This window comes from Cervus elaphus, chromosome 19 (genome assembly GCF_910594005.1).
Source record: "Cervus elaphus chromosome 19, mCerEla1.1, whole genome shotgun sequence".
Classification (NCBI taxonomy): Eukaryota; Metazoa; Chordata; class Mammalia; order Artiodactyla; family Cervidae; genus Cervus; species Cervus elaphus.
In genome coordinates, this window is record NC_057833.1 from 87,092,436 (window position 1) to 87,116,852 (window position 24,417).

The 24,417-nt window shown below is 35.3% G+C and overlaps 1 protein-coding gene across 2 annotated transcripts in view; it reads right to left on the reverse strand.

Moving 5' to 3' along the window:
- PIK3CB (phosphatidylinositol-4,5-bisphosphate 3-kinase catalytic subunit beta) overlaps positions 1-24,417 on the reverse strand; it is a 181,214-nt gene that overhangs the window by 46,984 nt on the left and 109,813 nt on the right. For both annotated transcript variants that reach the window (XM_043874129.1, XM_043874130.1), the window contains exons 9-12: positions 19,352-19,603; positions 17,790-17,886; positions 14,938-15,068; positions 12,761-12,811 (exon numbers count right to left, since the gene is read on the reverse strand). In XM_043874129.1, coding sequence (XP_043730064.1) covers positions 12,761-12,811; positions 14,938-15,068; positions 17,790-17,886; positions 19,352-19,603 — 531 coding nt within the window. The remainder of the gene's footprint in view (positions 1-12,760; positions 12,812-14,937; positions 15,069-17,789; positions 17,887-19,351; positions 19,604-24,417) is intronic.

Genomic DNA, 24,417 nt, shown 5'->3' on the forward strand with positions numbered 1-24,417 from the left:
TTAAGCTGAGTATTAAATTTGTAAACTAAAGATTAAGGAAAAATTATTCTTAGTTTTTTTAAAAGAAAGAAAAAAAAGAATCCTCTTTTAAAGTCCATGTACTAACACTAGGTGGCAGAATTGCAATTTGGATTAAAAAGAAGTCATATTTGAACTGAGTTTCTCATCTTTTTAAATTTTTAATTGCTACAAAGAAAAAAACAAAGATGAATCAAACCTATGAAGTTTTTTTAGAAAAAAGTAATAGGTGCCTTCTTAGCTCTGAGGCACTAAACCATTTAGATTAAGAATTGAATCTTGGCTAAAATCAAACATTAAAAAAAAAAAGCTATCACATTTTCTTTAACAATCCTTATAAGAATATATTGAAATACAGAAAATGGACCATACTGTTTGTTCAATTCAGACTCTGAATTGAGACTAACATGAAAGAAAAGATACATTTTCCCAAATATAAAGAAAAACCTACACCATTTAGGTAAAAACGTATCTCCCTTAGCCCACCCCTTCAAAAAATCTCCAGAACTATCTGAAAAGATTGTGTAAGGATTTATTAACATATTCTATTAGTTTGCCTTTTGGTACTTGAAATTACTTTAGCTGGGATTTCATATCAACATTAAACTGAATTAAATCAAACCACTAACTTTCTAAAGTAGTGAGATTCAAAATAGTACATGCATATGTTAAAAAGAATTAGTATAACACAATTCCCCATAGACAAAATCTGAAACAGTCAACGAAAACACCATTAGAACCAATAAGGAATTACACCAAGTGTGGGATACAAGTTTAATATATAAAAGTAAATCATCTTCTTATGTATTAGCAATACACAAGTGGAATTTAAAATTGATTAACACAATGCCCTTTACATTACTACCCCAAAGTAAGTAAACAGGTATAAAGTTAACAAAATACATACAAGATCTAAATAAGGAAAACTGCAGAACTCTGATGAAAGTAATGAAAGAATTAAATAAATGGAGCTATATTCCATGTTCATGGATAAGAAGACTCAATACTGTTCGTTTTCCTCAACTTAATATGAATAGATTAAATTCTAACCCAATTAAAATCTCAGTAAGTTATTATGTGGCTATCAAAAAACTGATTTTAAAGTTTATGTGGAAGGGCAAAAGACCCAGAAGAGTCAACACATTATCAAAGAAGAAAGAACAAGGTTAAGGGCCAACACTACATGACTTAGGTAAAAATACATGTGAAATACAAAACTATAAAACTCCTAGAAGAAAACAGGAGAAAATCTAAATGACCTTGGGTTTGGTGATAACTCTTCACATATAACACTAAATGCATGATCCATCACTGAAATAATTGATAAGCTAAACTTTCCTGAAATTTTAAATTATCTGCTCTGCAAAAGAAGATGTCAATGGAATGAAAACACAATCCACAGACTGGGGGGAAATATGTGCACATATCTTATAATAAAGGACTGGTATCCAAAATATACAAAGAATTCTTAAACCTCAACAGCAAGAAAACAAACAATAGACAAAAATACAGATCAAAGACCTGAAGAAATACCTCAAAAATAATAAATACAGATGGTACAATATACACATATATATAAGGAAATCAGTCCTGAATATTCATTGGAAGGACTGATGCTGAAGTTTAAACTCCAATACTTTGGCCACCTGATGCAAATAACTGACTCATTGGAAAATAACCTGATGCTGGGAGGGATTGAAGGCAGGAGGAGAAGGGGACAACAGAGAATGAGATGGTTGGATGGCATCACCAACTCAATAGACATGAGTTTGAGCAAGCTCCGGGAGTTCGTGATAGACCGGGAAGCCTGGTGTGGTGCATGCAGTTCATGGGGTCACAACGAGTCAGACATGACTGAGCAATTGAATTGAACTGATGATATATGGAAAGATGTTTAACATCACATGTCAGCAGGGTTATGCAAATTAAAACAAAATGAAATATGACTACATACCTATTAGAATGGCCCAAATCGAAAACACTGACAATATCTAAACCTGCTAAGGATGTGGAGCTACTCTGTTCAATGCTGATGGGAATGCAAAATACTACAATCATTTAGAAAGACTGTTTGGCAATTTCCTACAAAACTCAACACTCTTACCACACAATCCAGGATCACGCTCCTTGGTTATTTATATTTACCAAAAGGAGTCAAAAGCTTATGTCCCCACAAAAACCTGTACATGGATGTTTATAGCAGCTTTATTTAAAGTTTCCCAAAAAATAAATAAATAAAGTTTCCAAAACTTGGAGGCAACCAAGATGTTTTTCAGTAGGTGAATGGGTAACTAAATGGATAAACTGTAATACACAAAATGGAAAACTATTTAGCACTAAAGGAAATGACCTGTCAAGTATGTCACAAAAAGACACAGAGAAACTTTAAAAGCATATGACTAATAGAAACAAGACAATCTGAAAAGTCTATATGTGAAATGGTTCCACTACAACATTCTGGGAAAAGCAAAACTATGGAGACATTAAAAAGATCAGAGGTTGCCATGGATAGATATGCCATTATGCACGTGTGCATATATGCTCAGTGTGTCCAACTTGCTGATCATATAGATTTTAGCCACCAGGCTCTGCCCAAGGAATTTTCTAGTCAAGAATACTGAAGCAGGCTGCCATTTTCTCCTCCAGGGAATCTTCCTGTTCCAGGGATCCAACCCACCTCTCCTGCGTCTCTTGCATTGGCTGGTGTTTTGTTTACCACGGCACTACTTTGGAAGTCCTGTATGTCATTGTACATTTGTCCACACCCACAGAATACACAATAGCAGGAAGGAAATCTAAGGCAAACTATGGCCATTGAGTAATTATGATATATTAATATAAATTCTTCCCTAGTAATAATGTACCATTCTGGTGAGTGATGCTAATAAACAGGAGGCCTATATACGTGCAGGGGCAGGGATATGTGGCAAATCTCTGTACAGTCCTCCTAAATCTGTTTTGAGTCTAAAACTGCTCTTAGCAAAAATAAAGTCTTTTTATACACATATATCCATATCCATACAGACACAAACTCTCGCCCCCCATGTATGAATTACAGTGGGTTTATATTCAGAGCCTCAATCTATAAATGGTATGCTTTATTTTACAAACTTGACTGAGTTTCTTTGAAAAATGATCATTGTAAGTAATCAGAATCCTACACTTACATATAAAAGTGAAAGCTGATACTGCAAACAATGAAGAATATAAATTGTTCATGCCAGAGAAAGGCAGACTGCTATTGAGTTAAATAGTGAAAAAACGTAGCAGACCTACTATAATCTCATGGATCAAAATAAGACTTTACAGACCTGCTACAAGTAAATATCCTGAAGACATAGTAGTAAAGGAAGAGGGAAGAGCAATGAGTAGGCTGTGTAATTGCACTGTGATTGTTTAAGAGCTATGAGACGCACAGTGCTGAATAAGTCCAAGGTAAAAACAAACAACTACCGGAAATGTTGCAGGAAGCAAAAAAAAAAAAAAAAAAACCACATAGAAACTTACATTCTTCCACACAACAATCAGCAATGAAAAATTATACTGCAGTGAAACTGAAGAACTTATACGCATATTAGAATCCTTGAATTTAAATAATGATGGGGAAAAAATGAAAATTAACACCCATATTCTCTTTGTTTTTACATCTATATTTTTCAAATCATATACATATTATTATTTATTGACCAAAATAAAACACAACATATGTATCCTGCCATGAGCATATGAAAAAAAGACTATGGCTCTTTCCCCTTGCTCACTGGAGGTGGGCGGTCATGGGTCTGGAAAATTCATCTGTCATTCAGAGAGGCTAGAAACTCAAAACGTGTTAGCAACATGCTTTCAAAGGACAGAATTAACTATGCATTGGCCAGACCGGGGACCTGACAAACATACAGCTGAGGATGAGACAGTCCATGCAGTCACAGTGGGTGGGTCAGAGAGTGAGAAGACAGTTAAATGATTGGGAGATTGATTACAAACAGAGGATTGAGCAAATAAGTATGTTAAGGTTGATAGGAATCCAGATTACTCACTGTCAGAAAAGGTAAATTAAAATATGTTAAGGCACAGACTAAAAAGAAATCCTGTGGCAGTGAATCCATATTAGAGACAGTGATAAGTAGTAGATAAAGGAAAGAAACATGTCTTGCTGCTTTTTGTTGTCGTTTAGTCACTAAGTCATGTCTGATTCTTTTACAACCCCATGGAGTGTAGCCTGCTAGGCTCCGTTGTCCATGGGATTTCCCAGGTAAGAATAGTGGAGTGGATTATCATGTACTCCTCCAGGGGATCTTCCTGACCCAGGAATCAAACTTCCATCTCCTGTTTATTGGCAGGTGAGTTCTTCACCACTGAGTCACCAGGGATGCTCAAATATGCAGCCGAGCACATACTACTTAGCTGTGTTTCATGAAAAGACCTAACGCAATTGCATGCCAAGGACAATGAGAATACTGAGTGCCCAGAATTGAGAATCTAAATACTTTTGACAAACAAAAGGAATCAGGACTCCCAGGAGGAATGACTGAAACCAACATGGGCGTAAAGAAATCACCATATGAGCCTGGAACACTTTCTTGTACCAGAAAGAAGGAGATGCTTAAAGAATGATACCGAAGGTCAAACAGGCACAAGATAAAACTTGAGTTGCCACAGGCGAAATCTGGGTCAAATCTGCACATTGAAATTAACTATGTCATTAAATAAAAAAGAAATCACAAATTCAAACTACTATAATTTTTTAAGTAAATAAATGGGGGGGGGGGGGGGCTATGTGTGAGAAAAACATTTAACCTACAGTATAAGTCAACTAACAAACCCAAAAGGAAAATAATTTGAAAATCAGCACTTTGGAAACTACTGTAATACTGGTTCAGACAATCTGTATTAATAAATACTAAAAAGGTGGGATGCATGAGACAAGTGCTCGGGCCTGGTGCACTGGGAAGACCCAGAGGAATCGGGTGGAGAGGGAGGTGGGAGGGGGGATCGGGATTGGGAATACGTGTAAATCTATGGCTGATTCATATCAATGTATGACAAAACCCACTGAAATGTAAAAAAAATAAAAATAAAAATAAAACAAGTGGGTGAAAGTTATCGGTGAAATAGTATGTTTCCTAAGTCTCAAAATAACTCCACAAACTACTTACTTATTAACTTCATAGTAGAAGAACATATTAGACACTATCCTAACCAAGTAATAATAATTAATATCAACAGTAATGGAACAACAACCACCAAAAAAAAAAGAGAGAGAACCAAAACGACAAATTGACATTGTTTGCCTGTGAGTAAAATGCAGTAAGGATACATCACCACTTCAATATGCTCAGTTGTGTCCGACTCTTTGCAACCCCATGGACTGTAGCCCGCCAGGCTTCTCTGTCCATGGGATTATCCCAACAAGAATACTGGATTGCGTTGCCATTTCCTTCTCCAGAGGATATTCCCAACCCAGGGATCAAACCCTCGTCTTGTGTGTCTCCTGTATTGGCAGCAGATTCTTTACCACTGAGTCATCAGGGAAGTCCCCACCACTTCAATGTATTCATGCTAAAAATGCATAGCTAGAATCCGATCATGACAAAACATTAGGCAAATCCAAACTGAGTGACATTCTACAAAGTAACTGATCTGTATCCTTTAAAAAAATAATCAGTCATTAAAGATAAGGAAAGACTGAGGAACTGTTTTAGAATGAAGTAAACTAGAGACACATGTCAAAGAAATACAACAAGTAATCCTGGGTCGAATCCTGGGCCTAAAGAACACTACAGAGACAACCGGCTAAATACGAATGGAATGCGGGGAACAGACAACAGAACTGTATCAACATTATTTCCCTGATTTTCATGAATTGACTCTGGTTAACTATGAGAATGTCCTCATTTTTAGGAAATATACACTGAAGAATTAAAGGATAAATGGCATAATGGATGCCACTTCATCTCAAATGATTCTGAAAGAAATGCATATACACACATGGAATGATAGAACAAATACGACAAAGTGTTAACAGTTGGGGAAGTTGGAGAAAGCTGTACGGGAATTCTTCATACTCTTCTCTCAGGTTTTCAGAAAGTCTGAGATTTTTTTTTTAAATGTTTGCTCTTTTCTTCCATCAAATGGAGGGCATTAAAGATTCCATATCATTCTATTAAGAAAACAGTCTACTTTACAATATTGTAGTGGTTTTTGTCATACATTGTAAAGTAATTAGCCTCCAACTAATAAAAATAAATGGAAAAAAAATAAAAAATAAAAACGATAGAAAAAAAAAAAAAGAAAGCATTCTAGGTAGATCCCCAGAACCTGTAAACTAAAGGCTGAGTCACCATCTGCATTCACAAAAGCCAATCGTTAAAGATTTTGTGCCTGAGATTCAGCAATAAGAAAATAAAACAAACTTTTTAACACAGATGTTTTAGATTAGAGCAGGGTTTCTAACCCCCATGCTATCTCATAGGAGGATGGTCTTGTGCATTGGAGGAAGTTGAGTAGCCCCTGAACGCCATTCACTACCTGTCAGAAACAACCTCCAGTGAGTTGAGACAAATAAGAAAACTTAGACGACGTACTAATGCCCCACTTGAGGCAAAAAAGAGTCGCAGGTTGAGAACTACTGGCTAGGAAGATCAAAAGCTGCCAATTCAAGAATGATAATTCACAAAGATCACATTTTTTTCTATTCTATAGATATCCCACAATCTTTGGCAACTACATGTTTTTTAAAATGCCAATATCTCTTAGACATAACACTTTCAAAAGAACAGAAGTGCTGTTGAGAAGGATATGAAAAAACTAGAATCCTTTTGCAGTTGGATTTTGCAGGTGGGAATGTAAAATGGAACAGCTTTTTAGAAAAGAATGATAGTTCCTCAAAAGATAAAAAACAGAATTACCACATGATCTAGTAATTCTATTTATGGGTACATAGCCAAAAGAATTGACAGAAACATCTCAAAATTTATTTGCACACTCATGTTCATAGCAGTGTTATTCACAATAGCTAAAATGTGGAATCAAACAAGTGTATAAACAAAATGTAGTACATAAACTGGGTATTAGTGGCGCTAGTGGTAAAGAATCTGCTTGCCAATGCAAGAGACATGGGTTGCATCCCTGGATGGGAAGATCCCCTGGAGGAGGAACTGGCACCCTACTCCACTGCCCTTGCCTGGAAAATTCCATGGGCAGAGGAGCCTGGAGGACTGCAATCCACGGGGTCGCTAAGAGTCAGACATGATGGTGACTAAACACACACACAAACACAGAATTCAACAAGTGAGCTTACCATGATCTTATTAAGGAAGGTAACATGCTCTTGACATATACATGAAGAGGGGATTAAAACAGTGGAACGAGAACATAATTCTCTTTATTCCTTTCATTCAAAAAGATGGAGTATTTTAAGTATTTGAAAATACTAACCCGTATTTGGGATACAAAATACCAACCAGTTCTGGGATACAAGAGACAGTGCCTAACATAGGAATCCTTTAAAGAGAGAAAGCAGAGAGGATCAGGGATCAGATCTGATAGGATTCAAGTGGTAGTGAGAAACACAGTTCCAGGATGCATTCCAGCTTAGAATCAGAGGATTCAAGGAATGAGAGGAGGCCAGGGGGAGTCGCCAGGGGCGCTAGTAAAGGGTCTGCAGGTAGAGCAGCTGCTGTGGTCAGGCATGCCCCTTGCTCTGTTTGTGCTGAGCTGAAACAGCAACGGGATCAGCCCAAAACTGAGGTGAGGAGCAGGGAGTACTTGGGGACTCCCTGAGGGCTTGGGAGCCACTTGGTCTCAGAAGAGAGGCAAACTTCACATACAGGAAACTCATTTTCAGCACAGCCTACCCCAAACCCTACAAATACTGAAGGCGGGTTACAGTGAATAAGCAAACAACCAGGGAGCCACAAATACAAAAGAGCTAAACTAAGAATCACCAAACATTGAGAAAAGCCAAAATAAGAAGAAAAGATATATGCCAAAAAAAGAAGCGAGACCACCTTAAAGATAAAATTGTTTTATTCCTCAGAGAGAACTGAGGAATAAAACTCCTCAGTTCAAAACTCCTCAGAACAAACTCCAACCTGACTAATCATAAGAAAATCCAAGTTAAAATAATGTGACATCAGTTTATGTTCACTGAATCAATACATTAAAAGGGTTGGCAGAAACGCAAAAGGATAGAAACCCTCCCACAGTGTGTTTTAACTCTTTTAGGGTATGCAACTTGATAGACTTCTTACTAAAAGGGGACAAACCTTTCAATCTATAATTTTATTTATAGGAATTTATCCTACAAAACACAAACATGTATAAAGACATACAAAACCGTCACTGCAACAAAGCTTTAGTAGAGAATAAGTGGAAATAAGCAAACATACATCAGTGGAGATATGAATATTTAATAACTAATGGCTATCAGTAATTAATGTCATGAAATATTAACAAGGCTTTCATAAAGAGAGAAGTGGAACTCTTCCTACAAACATTACAAGATCCATAAAATACATTGCACGAAAAAGGGAGAAACTAAAAAGATCTCGAACTTTTTAAACAATATACAGATATGTGCACACAAAGCTAAACTTATACACGTATCTCTAGGAGAGAAAGGCAAGTAGCAGTTAGTAAAAAAACTTACATTTTTGGTTCCATACAATTTATTCATTGTACTATGACAAACCTAGACTGCGTATTAAAAAGGAGAGACATTACTTTGCCTACAATGGTCTGTATCGTCAAAGCTCTGGTCTTTCCAGTAGTCAAGTACGAATATGAGAGTTATAGACAATAAAAAGGGCTGAGCACTGAAGAATTGATGCCCTTGAACTGTGGTGCTGGAGAAGACTTCCGAGAGTCTCTTGGACAGCAAGGCGATCAAGCCAGTCAATCCTAAAGGAAATTGACCCTGAATATTCATTGGAAGGACTGATGCTGAAGCTGAAGTTCCACTACTTTGACCACCTGATGCGAAGAGCTGACTCACTGGAAAACACCCTAATGTTGGAAACAACTGAAGGCAGGAGGAGAAGGGGACGACAGAGGATGAAATGGTTGGATGGCATCACTGACTCGATGGACATGAGTTTTGAGCAAACTCCAGGAGATGGTGAAGGACAGGCAAGCCTGATGTGCTACAGTCCATGGGATTGCATAGAGTCAACATGACTGAGTGACTGGACAACAACTATCTGCCCACTAAAAACAAAAAAATACAGCAAACCTGGACAAGAATATTGCATCCTCATTAAGGAAAGAACCTCTGATTTATGTAAGATAGCAGTAGATCATAGGAGAAATAACACAAAATAATTTAGACTTCTGATATTCAAAGAGCAATATTAAGACTAATAAAGGGTAACTAAAAACAGGCATGAGAATGAAGACAGGCCTCTTAGACTGCAATTGTATGCTACCATAATTTCCAGACAACCAGATAAGTGTATACCTGTAATAAAATTATTTTATTTCCTTAAAGAGAACTACACTTGACTCTTAAACAACATGAGGATTAGGAATGCAGACTCTTGGCATAGTCGAAAACCATGTATAATTTTACAGCTGATACTCTGTATCTGAGGTTCTGTATCACAAATTAAATCAACTTGCAGATCATGTGGTACTATAGTATGTTTTTAATGAGAAATCTGTGTATAAAAGGACCTACGCAGTAACTGTGTTCTTCAAGGGTCAACTATACTCAGAAAGTATTTGGAGTAGGAGTTACCTGCACTGCAGGGCTATGGACATTTTTGAGAACTCTAAAAAAAGCAGATGACAGCCTGGGAAATAGCCAAAATAATCTTAAGAAAGAAGAACAAAGCTGGAGCAATCACACTCCCTGACTTCAGACTATACTACAAAGCTACAGTGATCAAACAGTATGGCACTGGCACAAAAACAGACACATAGATCAATGGAAATGAACAGAAAGCCCAGAAATATATCCATACACTTATCGTCAACTAATCTACAAGAAAGGAGGCAAGAATATACAACAGTGGCCTTGAGAAAATGTGGACAGCTACATGTAAAAGAATGAAATCAGAACATTCTCTAACACTACATACAAAAATAAACTCAAAATGGTACTATAAAACTCCAGAGGGAAACATAAGCAAAATACTCTTTGAAATTAACTGTAGCAACATTTTTTTATCTGTCTCCTATAGTAACGGAAACAAAAGCAAAAGTAAACAAATGGGAGCCAGTTAAACTTAACAGCTTATGCACAGTAAAGGAAATCCTAAACAAAATGAAAAGACAATCTACAGAATGGGAGAAAATATTTACAAACAATGCAACCAACAAGAAATTAATTTCCAAAATATACAAACAGCTTATACAGCTCAATTCAAAAAAAAATTTTTAATGTTTAGAACATCTAAATGTTAATAGCTATTTTTCCAAAGGAGACATACAGATAGCCAATAGGCACAAGAAAAGATTCTCAACATTTCTAATTATTAGAGAAATACAAATCAAGACAAAAAATGAGGTACCACTTCACACCAGTCAAAATGGCAATCATCAAAAAGCCTACAAATTCATAAATGCTAGAAAGCGTGTAAAGAAAAAAGAACCCCACTACACTACTGGTGAGAATATAAACTGCTGCAACCACTATACAAGACAGTATGGAGGTTCCTTAAAAGACCGAAAACTAGAGTGGCTGTATGATCCAACTATTCCACTCCTGGACATATATCCAGGCAAGATGAAAACTCTTAACTTGAAAAGATCCCTGCTCACTGATACCCACAGTAGCACTATTGACAACAGCCAAGACATGGAAGGGATGTGAATGTTCACTGACAGATGAGTGGACAAAGATGTGGTGTGTATACACACATATGTACACATCTTACAACGGAATATTAGTCATAAAGGAATGAAGTATTTCCTACTGTATAGCACATGGAACTATATTCAATATCCTGTGATAAAACATAATGGAAAAGAATATACACATATATGTATAACTGAATCACTTTGCTATACAGTAGAAATTATCACAATATTGTACATCAGCTATACTTTAATAAAATAAAATTTGAAAACAGAATGAAATATTGCCACTTACAGCAAAAGGAATGAACCTAGAGATTATCACACTAACTGAAGTACGTTATCTACAAAACAGAAATAGATATCAACACAAAAAACAGACTTTACAGTTACCAAAGTAGAAAGTTAAGGGGAATAAATTGGGAGCTTGGAATTAACAGATACACACAACTATATATAAAACAGAAAATAAAGATCTATTGTATAGCAAAGGGAACTCTATTCAGTATCTTGTAATAATCGATAATGGAAAAGAATCTGAAACATATATATAAAGCTGAATCACTGTGCTCTACACCTGAAACACTGTAAAGCAATTGTACCTCAATTAAGAAAGGGCTTCCTTGGTAGTCCAGTGGTTAAGAATATGCCTACCAATACAAGCGATACAGGTTCCAATCCCTGGTCTAGGTAGATTCCACATAGCATGGAGCAACTAAGCCCATGCATCACCACTACTGAGCCCAGGCTCTAGAGCCCACAAGTAGAACTATTGATGATGCGCATACGCCCTATAGCCCCTGTTCCGCAACAGTGAGAAACACATGTGCTGCAACTACAGAGTAGCCCCTGCTCACTGCAACTAGAGAAAGGCTGTGCACAAAAAGGAAGACCCAGGGCAAAGAAAATTTAAAAAGCAATTAAACAACAATCTTAAAAAATTTCTTAATTAAAAAAAAAAAAAAAAGAAGAAATGAAGAAGACAGCCTGGGCCAGACGTTTCTCTAACTACAACATTAAATATTGCGTTCATTCTGTACAAATAATAAAAGCATATACATTATCTCCATTTGCCTCCTGGCTTCTAACTAATGACCATTCCATATAAAGTGGCATTACTATAGTCACTTGAAAATTATAAACTGATGACATGAAAAGAAAATATCAGATAAAAACTCAGAAAAGTCTTCAGGACAAAGTAAAAAAATTATTATTAAAAAATACAGATGGCAGAAATATTACACATATTGTAAACAAAATAAACAAAGTAATCTGTTTTGAAGTCTGGGCAGAAACAATGGGATGGTGTGTGTAGCAGAGACTGCTGTTTGTCTGTCAGTGTGCACTGTCCCCCGCTTGCTTTATTAACTATAATCTCTTACTCTTAGCCAAGTACACGACTGCCAGCCAAGGACTACATTTCTGTCTCACTTATCGTTAGGTCTCTAGTCTAACTTTTCCTGTTCCTGCGGGCTGGAAGGTAGCAATGAAGAAAGCTGAAGCACCAATATTAAATGAGATAAAAACTACATATTAACATGAAAGATTACCAAGATGCAAGAAACCTGGGTCCCCAGCACTGCAAAACCTACCTTAAATATATCTGCTCTATTATGTCAGAGAAGTTAAGAAAATATAACGTCCTCATTCAACTAAGTAACATTTAAAACATGGTATCGTTAATTTATGAAGTGTCGGAGCATCCCTCACAGACCAGCTGCTGAACCTGTGCTTGAACCAGAAAAGTGCTTACCAACTAAACACAGACCAACCAGAAACAGCTGCCATTTAACGAAATATTAGAATGTACATACTCACACACATTCAGACTATTCTTGTATATGAGTATGGTCTTCTATAAGTCCATTACCGTAAATGACAAGAAAGTGACTAATAATAAGCACAACTTTGTAACATAAGGCTATTTTAAAACCTTGATACTTACTGATACATTAGCACTATCACTGCTTGCAATCTCAGCTGCTTTTTCAATAATCTGTTTAAAAAAATTGAAAAAATTAAAATTTGGCTCTTGTATTTGTAAAATTATAGGTGTAAATGTCTAGACTTGTACATAGACTTATACATCCACATGTACAGGAGCTACATATGATATGGCTTTTCTATGGTTTATAATGTAAGTGTGAATTTTAAATGCAAAGTGGTATTATGCGGTGATTCCCAATCCTCAAACACTTGAGAAACTCTTTACTATAAAGGACTATTGACTCCCAGAGTATACTAGCATTCTCTATAGATAAAACAAGCAGTGGCTAGTATATATGAACAAATTTTTAATATAGGTAAATATTTTCTGGTTAAGAAAATGCAAAGTATGTAATAGTTGGAGAAGGAAATGGCAACCCACTCCAGTGTTCTTCCCTGGAGATTTCCATGAACACAGGACCCTGGTGGGCTATAGTCCATGGTGTCTCAAAGAGTTGGGCACGATTTTCTTCTGAAGTAGCAGATAACAAAAGCAGAAGTAATGTAAAGAGAAAACCTTAAAATATTTTCTGAATTTAGTAAGTTCAAAAGAGGCTCTGATTCTTGAAAAGATGGGGAACCTACTGGTCTACTGGAAAGGCTCAGCAGGTAAAAAAACCTGAAGACCCATATCCAGTTACTGAGTTAACTAATTCTCTGCAAATGATTTAATTGTATCCATATATATAAAGTGTACTGGTAACTGCCATCCTATTTCATAAGGTTGTTACATGATAAAATTATATCATAGTTATTAATATTAAGCAATAATCATAAAAGTAATTTGAACAGTAAAATGTATACAAGTGGGTAAAGCAGAAAACATTAAATAAAAACATAAGAAATTTTCACTTTTTATATCTGCATTGTTTTTTAACTGATCATATATGCAATTGTACAATTAAAAGAAAACTAAAAAATATATTAAACACATTTACAGACTAAACTTTCCATCCTACGTAGATCATCAAAGACAGACTCTCCAAGGGATCAAAACGGCAAAAGTAAAGTTTAATGACCAGGTGTAGATGATTCTGTTGACAACAATGCTGAAATAGAACATGTCAAAAAACTGGACTTCTCTTAAAAATATTAGATTAAAAATACTTGAATAAAGCCACAGAATAAATGTAATGGATGCATCAAAATGTACCTTCTACCTAGTGTACATTAAAGTATATGGTTCTCGACATATTTGAGATTTCTACTGTAATAGTCACAAATTTTAATTTAGTTGTATATTACTGAACAGAAAAAGATTCTAGAAGAAAATGAAAAATTACGTCTATGTGGATAAAATTCAATTAAAATGAAAGTAAAGGAAGAATTATTTGGTGGTACAGAATGTTAAAATACAATTAGGTTTACAATATGTTAATTGAAATTGTACTATAACAAATGTTTAAAGGCAGCTTGGACTCAAATGACTTAAGTAAATAAAATAAATTTCTTATTTATTATCTGAGAATGTGATCAAAATTTCCTCACAAAACCCAGCATCAATCATACCTGAAACAAAGATGCCAAACCTGAAGATAAAATATATGACAGCTTAGCTCTCTTAGCATGTAAAAGATAATAGCCTAATTTTCAACCTCCACCACACACTCTCCATATCCCCAAGACATGCAGCTTATACACTAAAACGTCATAAGTTAGACATAAAAGTTAGAAGCCCTTACTGCAGCTTTTACAAAAGTAAGTCCTACTAAGACCATATGCAAGATAAATAATCTGTTCTTTGAATACCAACTCTAATCACACCAGTGATTATCTTTAAACTGAACCAACTCACTGGCATGTTTCACTGAATATTTCACACGTTAGAGCCATACATGAATGCATTTGTAGCCCTTTTAAATTGGAAAGAACCTCAGAGAACAATTATGATTTCCTCATTTTATAAATAAGGAATCTGAACTCCAGAGATGCCATGTCTCACTTGCTCAGTGATAAAGCCAGTACTAAACAGAGCTGGCTTCCGGCTCAGTAGTCTTTCCACTGAACCACGTTGTAAATGTATATGACATCTTCAAAGAGAAACAGACATATCTACCTTAAGTGATAAAGATACAGAGCCAAGAACTAATAACTAAATTATTTCATACATAGGGCCCCTTTAAATAATGAGCTTACCTTATCAAAGGGAGGATAGTAATAAGGTTGCTTTTTATTCTCTGGGAATTTTATGTGCAAAGCTGTTGCATTTTCTGTATATGGATTTGTTTGAACAGTTCCCATGGGATTCAACATTTCTTCAAGTTCATCTAAAACATATAAATAAGTTTGATTCTTAGGAAAATGTTTTTAAAACTAAACTAAAACAAAACCTTAATGGATTTCTATCATGAAAATTACCTTAAAGTGTGTCACTGGGACCACTCAGTTGGTCCAGTGGCTAAGACTCCCAGCTCCACAGGGCAGAGGGCCCCAGTATGATTCCTGGTCAGGGAACAAGACCCTGCATGCTGCAACTAAAGATCCTTCATGCCACAACTAAGACCCAGCACAGTCTAATAAATAAATATTTGTGTCTGTGTGTGTCGGGAGGCGGGGGGGTGCCCGGGGGATGACAACTGTGTCACCTATGGAAGTGTGATAGACAATATCACTAAGCCTCTAATTTTCTTAATACTTGGCACAAAATTTGAATATGAGTTTACATAGCATCTTTAAAATGAAAAAAAATTAATAAAAATTAATAGCTACCTCACATCTTTTTTCAAATTTGTTCAAGTATTCTCAATCCACAAATAAAAAAAGTTGGCACTCACTCACTCAAAAATAGGTGGTCCACAGGAATTTTTATTATTTCATCACTATACATTAATTTCTTATGCTCTGATATGAACATATATTCTGATTTGCATAGTCATCATAGTACCCAAACTGGTATTTTGAGTGTCATCAATGACAGTCCTTTTGACAAACCTAATGTTGGTAATATTTCTCTGTGATCTCAAAGCTGCTGATATAAACACCTTCTTTGGTAGTTTCTGAAACATTCCATTCAAGTGGTACTTCTTCAAGACACTCCTTCATCTTCTCTATCACTCTAAGTATCGCCCATTCACAGATAATGCATGGTAATCAGAATTTCAACATTATCTTAAACTCTGGAGGTCGTATAACTTTCTTACTTCACAGAGAAGTAAACTGTTGAAGAGATGAAACTCTGAGGAAACAGAGTTAGCAGTACAAACTAAAGTCTCCCCTCTCCAAACTATTTCTCTCATAACAGATTTTTCGCACATTCTTTTTTACTTTAGTAAGGAAATAAAAGATAAAACTACATTCTCTCCAGACCTGATGTCCAGGTTGTATGCAAACTCAGAATTATCTCTCAAAGCTAGGAAATCTTTACAAAATATTTAAGTTTCAGCTCTTTAGACAGTCCTTTGCTTATTATGTTTAATACTCTCAAATCTCACAGATTCCATTTTGACCTAGATTGAAGGAATTCTCATAATTTCCACACTTCTAAAGCTGACTTCTCAGCAAATTAATAATATCCTTTATCTGTGTAATCTACATAGTAGAGTTAGTTTGTCCTATCAATTGCAACCTATCTAAAGTCCAGTGTAGTATTTTAGTATTATCAAACTCAAACATATGGAGAACAGAACACTGCACAAAATATGCTATTTTGCTTTAAAATAGGGAGAAAACTAGAAGTTGCTGTCTGTATTTCCTGCTATATATATAAAGAATTAATGTGATTATAAAGCTTCTGATGATAAGCTAAGAACTCTAGAAATTAGAGTATTTATAGTTCCTGTGTTTCCAGCTTGTACCTACAAGGATAAATGTGAATTCTAGAAACACAACAAGCAGAACAAATATCTCTAACATTTTGTTAGAGATAAATTCAGGTCCATGGGATGCCAAGTTAATTGCAAAAATTGTCAATTTTTCTAAAAACATCAGTCAAGTTACTTACTGATTTTGGAGAACATGTGTGAGTCTAAATTAAAATTTTCAACAAAGTATACTACTGAAATGAACAATTTTTATTCTGAAACTACAGCTCCTCTAAGAAATGGGTAAATGCACACTACTCGTCTATATTTAGGGAATAACGTGGTTAGTAAAAATTCACGGAGGTGTATGCAGGACAGGGTAGGAATAAAAGAACATACACAAATAAAGTACTAGGATGTGAGCAGTTTATAAATGTGTCTGTGGATAACTGATTATCCAAAAACAGTTTCTCAGGTAGCAACGACTAAGATGGAACATTTAAAAATGTTTGTCACCCACAAAATAATTTTTAAAAGCAAGGAGGTTCACAATTTTACTAAATAGATTAACCAACGATGAAGACGGCGGGGGGGGGGGGGGGGGGGTGAGGGGGAGCTAGTATTTTAACACAAAATAAGACTAAAAATTTCCAACATTTGAGAAAGCTATAAGAACAATGGAAAGAGTCAAGTAATCTTTTGCACAAATCCTAGGTTTGAACCAATAACATAAGACTGACTGACTTTTCAGTGAGTTTCCCTTTTTCATCCATAAAATGGAAGAAAGCCATCTACCTCACAGGAGTACTATTTAAGAAATATAGGTGTATGGAAGATGCTCCTCTCCTAGCTCAAGTTTCAGGCTAAAGCTAACTAAAGAATAAATATTTTTACTATTCTTCCAATGTTAGTTAATGTTTCTTCTGGTGCAGAAGTTTAGAACAACTAGCAACAACAGAGGTTCTTATAAAAAGACACTGTTCTTAAGGAGAATTTCTCAGAAACCTATAAAAAATAAAACAGTTAATGTGAGAAAATAATCATCAAAGTAAATATATTCAGATACAAACCACTTGTAAATATATTAATACAACTTTGGGGAAAATCTGTTTTAGAATAAACAATAAAAATATGAAAAGATGGTTCCTTTACCAGACTGAAAAAAGAATGAGTCATAAAAACATGTTAACTAGTCCCCACATGCCAAAAATTACTCTTTAACACTAAGGATTAGAATGTAAATCTTACCAGGAAATGAAGACCAGCTGTGTAATGTTACATCTCCACATCTCAACTGTCCTTTAAAGTCAAAAACCATCGTATTTACCCAGGCTACAGGATAATGCTGTTGAAAAAGACACCATTGCATCAATATGCTAAGAATGAACTTTAAGGTATGAAGAGGCACATACCTTTTGCTTCAATATTGTTTCTAGAGTTCTAGATGATTTCCCCCCAAATGACCCAATATAAAAACAAGATGTACATGGAAAGATATTCAACATCTTTATAATGGTTTAAGAAAATTCTAAAAGCTAATTAATGTCTCTCACAATAGAGTATCCAAAAAATAGAACATTTATTGTGCAGCCATTGTAAGTGATGAGGAATGTTTAATAATTCAAGAAAATGTCTGATATAATGTCAGATAATATGTTTTAACAGCTTTCAATCTACAGAAATCTTAATTCAGCAAAAGGTAATGTCTCTAGGTATTGTAGAATTTATTTACATTTCTAAAAAGGAAACACCAAGCTAACAGAACTTTTATGTAGACAATTAGACTAATTAACCTAGTTCCAGGAAATGGCAACCCATTCCAGTATTCTTGCCTGGAGAATCCCATGGACAGAGGAGCCTGGTAGGCTACAGTCTATGCGGTCGCAAGAGTTGTACACGACTAAGCAGATACAGTACAGTACAGTATACAAAAGGCTATAAATGCTTGAACACTTTGACTAAAATTATGTATCAGTGGAGGGAAAAAAATACTAAGGAAATAACTCTTATCTGACTTTTAAACAATAATATTCGTTTTTTAAAAACTACATGATAATAACCAGAGGAAATGCTTACATTCTCATGTTAAGAATAAAAGGATACAAATTCTTGTACATAAATATAGCAACCGTATTTTTTAACGTATAAAATTCATATACCCATCCTCAAAAAACACCCTTTCTATAAAGTAAGAAGAAAACAAAAAAGACTTGAAAATGTGAAATGGAAGATGAGATATGAGAACAGGTTCACCATCCTTTATCCACAATTTCAAAGTCAAAGAAGCTCTTGAAAAACAAAGGTTCATTTCTAACTCATTTGACAATAAAATATGACCAGAAATGACATGAAGCTAACTGATAGCCTTCATTTGTCTTATTTAGTGTGAATATTCATTTATTTCACTTCTAGAAACTGATGTGTTTGATTACTGAGTTGCCCCAGACTCTACATGGGGTGTTGAGTGATCTATGATCTTTCTAAGATGCATAAAATTTTCAATTCTTAAATTCATCTAACACCTGAACTTTCAGTTAACCTGTAATATTTTAACTTTTCTCATTCTTGACTATATGTTCTAAAAAGCAGACATTTATAATAGAACACTTATATTTATGATATTTACTAAATTTGCCAAAAGAAAAATGAAAACGACATAAGGGAGACTTAATGTCTTTTTAAAAACCAATTCTTAGGGACCGAAGTTATATGATATAATTTCATTTATATTATTCTATTATTTTAAAATTATTCCATTATGTTATTATTATTCCATTATAAAATTTTTTCAGAAATTAGTATATAACTACCACTTTTCCAGATTTCCTGATGGTCTGATACTTAGAGGGATTCATCGTTTTAGTTGATTTCTTAGTTTTCACTTTATCCAAAACTGCATAAACAGCAAAACATAATCGAGTCATTCGTGGCAGGTCACAAGTGTTGATATCAAATTCCAGTGGTTCATTCCAAATATGATCACTTTTCCCTGATATCTCCGAGCTTACGACAGTTTTACACAGGAGTTCGGTACCATGAAAAAGGCCGGCCCTGACATGAACCTGTAATGATGGAGACAAAAACAAACAGAGAATCATGAACACTGCACCAGTAAAACATCTTTGTTTTGAAGAATGGAGAAACACATACAGGCAAAAGAAGCAGACAAACTCTAGAAAAATCTATTCCTCCACAGAATCACTAAATGATAATTAATCAGCATGTAATTCACAAACTGTTAGTTAAAACCTGTGTTTCACATACTAAGCAGACTAGCTAAAAAATGTCTCAATGGTGTAAATGGATCTAAAGAAACCAAGACCATAAGTATAAAAACTGCCACTATATGCTTACTTCCAATCAATCATTTAACTAAAGGCCTTGTCTTAGTCTTCTGTATAGCTGGGAAGGAAAGGGTCAATAAAATGTCTCCAACATCTCTACTTACAAATAATTTATGAATCAGTCACTGTAAAAGTCAACTTACAGTCTATCCATATTTAAGATTATCCTACACACCACTATCTTTCATTTGTGAAAGACTCAGGTTCAGAGTGATGTAGGACATGTGCAACATGTCCCAGAAAATTTTATTCAGTCATTTACATAGTTTTATAAAACAACATGACATGATTATCTCCGATTTAAAAGTGAGTGGCAACAGTAAAACGAGTACTAAAGCACAGAGCCTGGGACTTTCCCGATGGTCCAGTGATTAGGATTCTTTACCTCAACTGCAGGGAGCAAGGGTTCAATTCCTGGTTGGGGAACTAAGATTCAACATGTCGCACAGCATGGTCAAAATAAGAATTGATACAAAACCCAGTTTTGAGTAAAAATACACACATGGAACTTCCAGAAAGTCTTTGACTTTGCAAAGTTCAAATATTACTATTCAATTAAATACTCACATGGCCAAGTATAGTACAGACTGAATTATACAGAATGACTTTTTCTGAATTGCATTGTCAACACTCTAAGTCTATCCAATGAAAGACATTATAAAGAACATATATATGAAACATTATTTTACCTACTACAATGATGGTGGCAGGGGTTTTGGTGTGCATCACTCACTGTGTCTCCTTCATAAGAAACTGCTAAACATCTCTCCATTTCCAATAAAAGGATGAGATACAACCACACGACTAACTAGACTGTTTTTATCTTAAGAGATTCTGGGTATTATAACTGAGCATGTTTGCTTTACTTTGGACGCTGTCTATATTGCAAGCAGAGAGCAAATCCTATAGTACACACCAAGCAGTTACATAGGATCTTACTATATAAATACCTACTGCAAATCTTGCTCCTGGCTTTTTAAACTATTAAACATCTCAATTATTTTTTAAGAAGTCATATTTTATATATTCTTTGCATATATATGAGACTGTGTGTGAGTGTATGTGTGTGTGTAGGGTGGTGGGGAGGCATGCTTACCTCAAACCATCTGTGAAATGAGATTAGGGAAATTATAAATAAAACAAAATATAAATAAACCATATTTTGCATCTTTTGTATGATAGAATGGAAGATAGGAATTTCAGAATAAAAATGATATTCAGTTCTTACTCTCAGTGACATTAAAGGCTTATGAACCTATCACCTTTTATATACAGAATATATAGTTTATTCAGAAAAATCACAAGTTTAAAAATAAATATTCTTCCATGTTTTTGTGATAAAGACAAGATACTAAATATAAATTGCTGAGCTTAAAAACATTTGCATCTCTTGGTTTTTGAAAATTTTTGAGAAATATAAATTAGCCCACTGTATAAAAAGTACTCAATTGAAATATTAGTTAATACTTTAAAAACAAAAACAAAAAATGTTAGTTTTCACTCAATCAACCAACTATTGGCAAAATGCAGATATACGGGAAAAGTGAAAGTGTTAGTCTCTCAGTCTTGTCCAGTTCTTTGCAACCCTGTGGACTATAGCCCCATGGGCTCCTCTGTCCATGGAATTCGGAAAGAATACAGGAGAGGAATGCCTGGGTTAGTTGAATATAAAACTCAAAAAAGAACTCAAGTAGAATGAACTAGAAAAGTTCATTCAGTTACACTAGCTGTAAACAGCAACAGCCAAGGCTGTTGTGTGTAAAAGAATAGCTGTAAAGAATGACTCTAACTTGGGTGCGGTAACAATAAACAAAAAGAGACCCAGCACATTCTGAAGAAAACTGCTGAAATACCAATCATTATCTAATAATCAAACTGTGATCATTTAAGACCAAGTCATTAGAACTAAGTCTGACTGAGAAATCTCCTAGTAATCCACTAACATAACTGAAGTTCATACATGGTTAAAAATAAACAAGAGCAGAAAAAAGTATCTTCATTTAAAATGAAATGAAAAGCTTTGTGCTTTCTCAACTTAGAATCTCCTGTAGAAGATATTAAAAAGGCTTTTGTTTTCAGAAAAAGCAGTAAGAAAAATCATTCTCTAAATTTATATCATGTGAAATTTTGACAAAATCGCCCCATTTCCTGATGCTTTGTCTGAATCACCATCAGGCTCTGAAAAGTTGAGAATTTTAAAGCACCATCTTGTTCAATTACAATCACACATTTTATTGCCCAACTCAGTAAACTTCCAGACACAAATCGCAGAATATCTGGAGATCAGGAGAAGGCAGGCTTTGTCATGGAAATGACTTTCTACTGTGCTGCAGCCAGGATGTGCCAAGCCTACACATAGCCTACATTCCTGAACTCACCAATTAAGAATACTATGTTGGGCAAGATGTGAAACTTTTTCCCAACATCAACACCTAATTTCCTTTTCGTCCCACTGTATTTTCCCTTTTTATATAAGACAACTAAAAAATGATCAGTAGTCTGAACAGGTTGAAATTCCCATTGTTTCATGAAATACGTGTGTGTGCATGCATGTGCAGTTGTGTCTGACTCTTTGCGACCCCATGGACTACTGCCTACCAGATTCCTGTGTCCATGGAATTTTCTAGGCAAGAATACTGGAACGGGTTGCCATTTCCTTCTCCAGTGCATCTTTCTGACCCAGGAGTCGAACCCACATCTCCTGTGTCTCTTGCGTTGCCAGGTGGATTTTTTACCACTAAGGCAGCTGAGAAACCTTCAAGAAGTATGGGTTATGTTCATTCACTTTAGTCGTGCCAACTTTTTGTGACCCCATGGACTTATAGCCTGCCAGGCTCCTCTGTCCACGGAATTTTCCAGGCAAGAATTCTAGAGTGGGTTGCCACTTCCTTCTCCAAGGGATCATCCCGACTCAAGGATCAAACCCTCATCTCTTGCATTGCAGAGGATTCTTTACCACTTAGCCACTGGAGAACCACTGAATAAAAAGGCATGGTTGCTCTGGCTTAGTGTGAGGAGCCCTGTCTTATATTACATATAAAACTAAGGATTTACAGATGTCAGAGGCAGTTACATTAAAATGTATTAATTCATTGCACAAATATTTATCTAGTGTTACAGCTACTGAAATAAGAAGATAAAAGGATTAAGATAGTTTTTTCTTTCCTGAGGTTATATCTATTTTAACATGTTAGGAGTGATGCCAGCCACATAATTAGGCTTATGAGGTGTTAAGACTTTTGACTAATAAGAATCAAATTATGATTTTTGAAATAGAAAGTATCTGGGTTTGGAATGGTCTGAGTTTATCATGCTTAGGGTTCATTGGGTTTCTTAAATCTGTTATATTTATGTCTTTTGCCAACTTTTGGAAAGTTCCCAGTAATAATTACCTTAGTTTTTCTCAGCCATACTCTTTCTCATTCCTTTTGGAGACTCAGATTACACAAGTGTTAGACCTTCTGGTATTGTTACTCAGATATCTGAGGCTCTGTAGAGTTTTTTCTCCTCCATTTGTCTCTTTAATTGTTGTTCAAAACGGAAAATTTTACTGATTAATCTTCAACTTCATTCTTTCTTTTCACACTACTTCCATTATTCAGTCCATTCAGAGTTTTTTAATTCATTATTGTTTTTCACTTAGTTCCTCCTTATATAATCTCCCTCCATATCCACAGGTACTACATCCTCAGATAAAACCAATCAAATAGAAAAAGTATTTTGGAAAAAAATTCCAAAAAGTTATAATAAGCACATTTGAATTTGCTGTACTCCAGTAACAATTTACACAGCATTTACATTGTATTAGGTATTATAAGTAATTAAAGGATGGTTTAAAGTATAGGCTGTGCATAGGTTTTATAAAACTACTATGCCATTTTATATAGTAATTTGAACTTCCTCCAAGAGTCCTGGAAGCAAACCCCTGCAGATACTGAAGTACAACTGTGTATTGTGGCTAAGACTTTCTCATTTTTTCCAATTATTTTCCATTGTGTTTGTTTTGCCCTTAGTTGCTGGAGCATTTTTATAATAATTTCTTTAACATCTTTGTGAATATTTCCAACATTCATGTTATCTCAGCACTGCTGTCTGTTGATTCTCATAGTCCATAGGGCTTGAGATTTTCCTGGTTCTTTTTAAGCCAGTTCTGAATTGTACCCTGCAAATTTTAAAAATTTATTTATTTTGGCAGCACTGGGTCTTTGTTGCTGCTCAGGGACTTTTTCTAGTTGTGGCGCAGGAGCTTCTCCTTGTGGGGGCCTCTCTCATTGTGGAGCACGGGCTCTAGGGGGCTGGGCTCAGGAGTCGTGGTGCACCGGCTTAGCTGCCTGTGGAATTTTCCCAGACCAGGGACTGAACCCATGTCCCTGCATTGGCAGGCAGATTCTTCTCCATTGGACCACCCAGGAAGTCCTATCCTATACATTTTGATTATTATAAGTCTCTGGGTTTTATTTATATTCTATAGAGACTGCTAATGATTTGTTTTAGGAGACAATAGTTAGTTTCAAGCTGCAAGTTTCAACAAA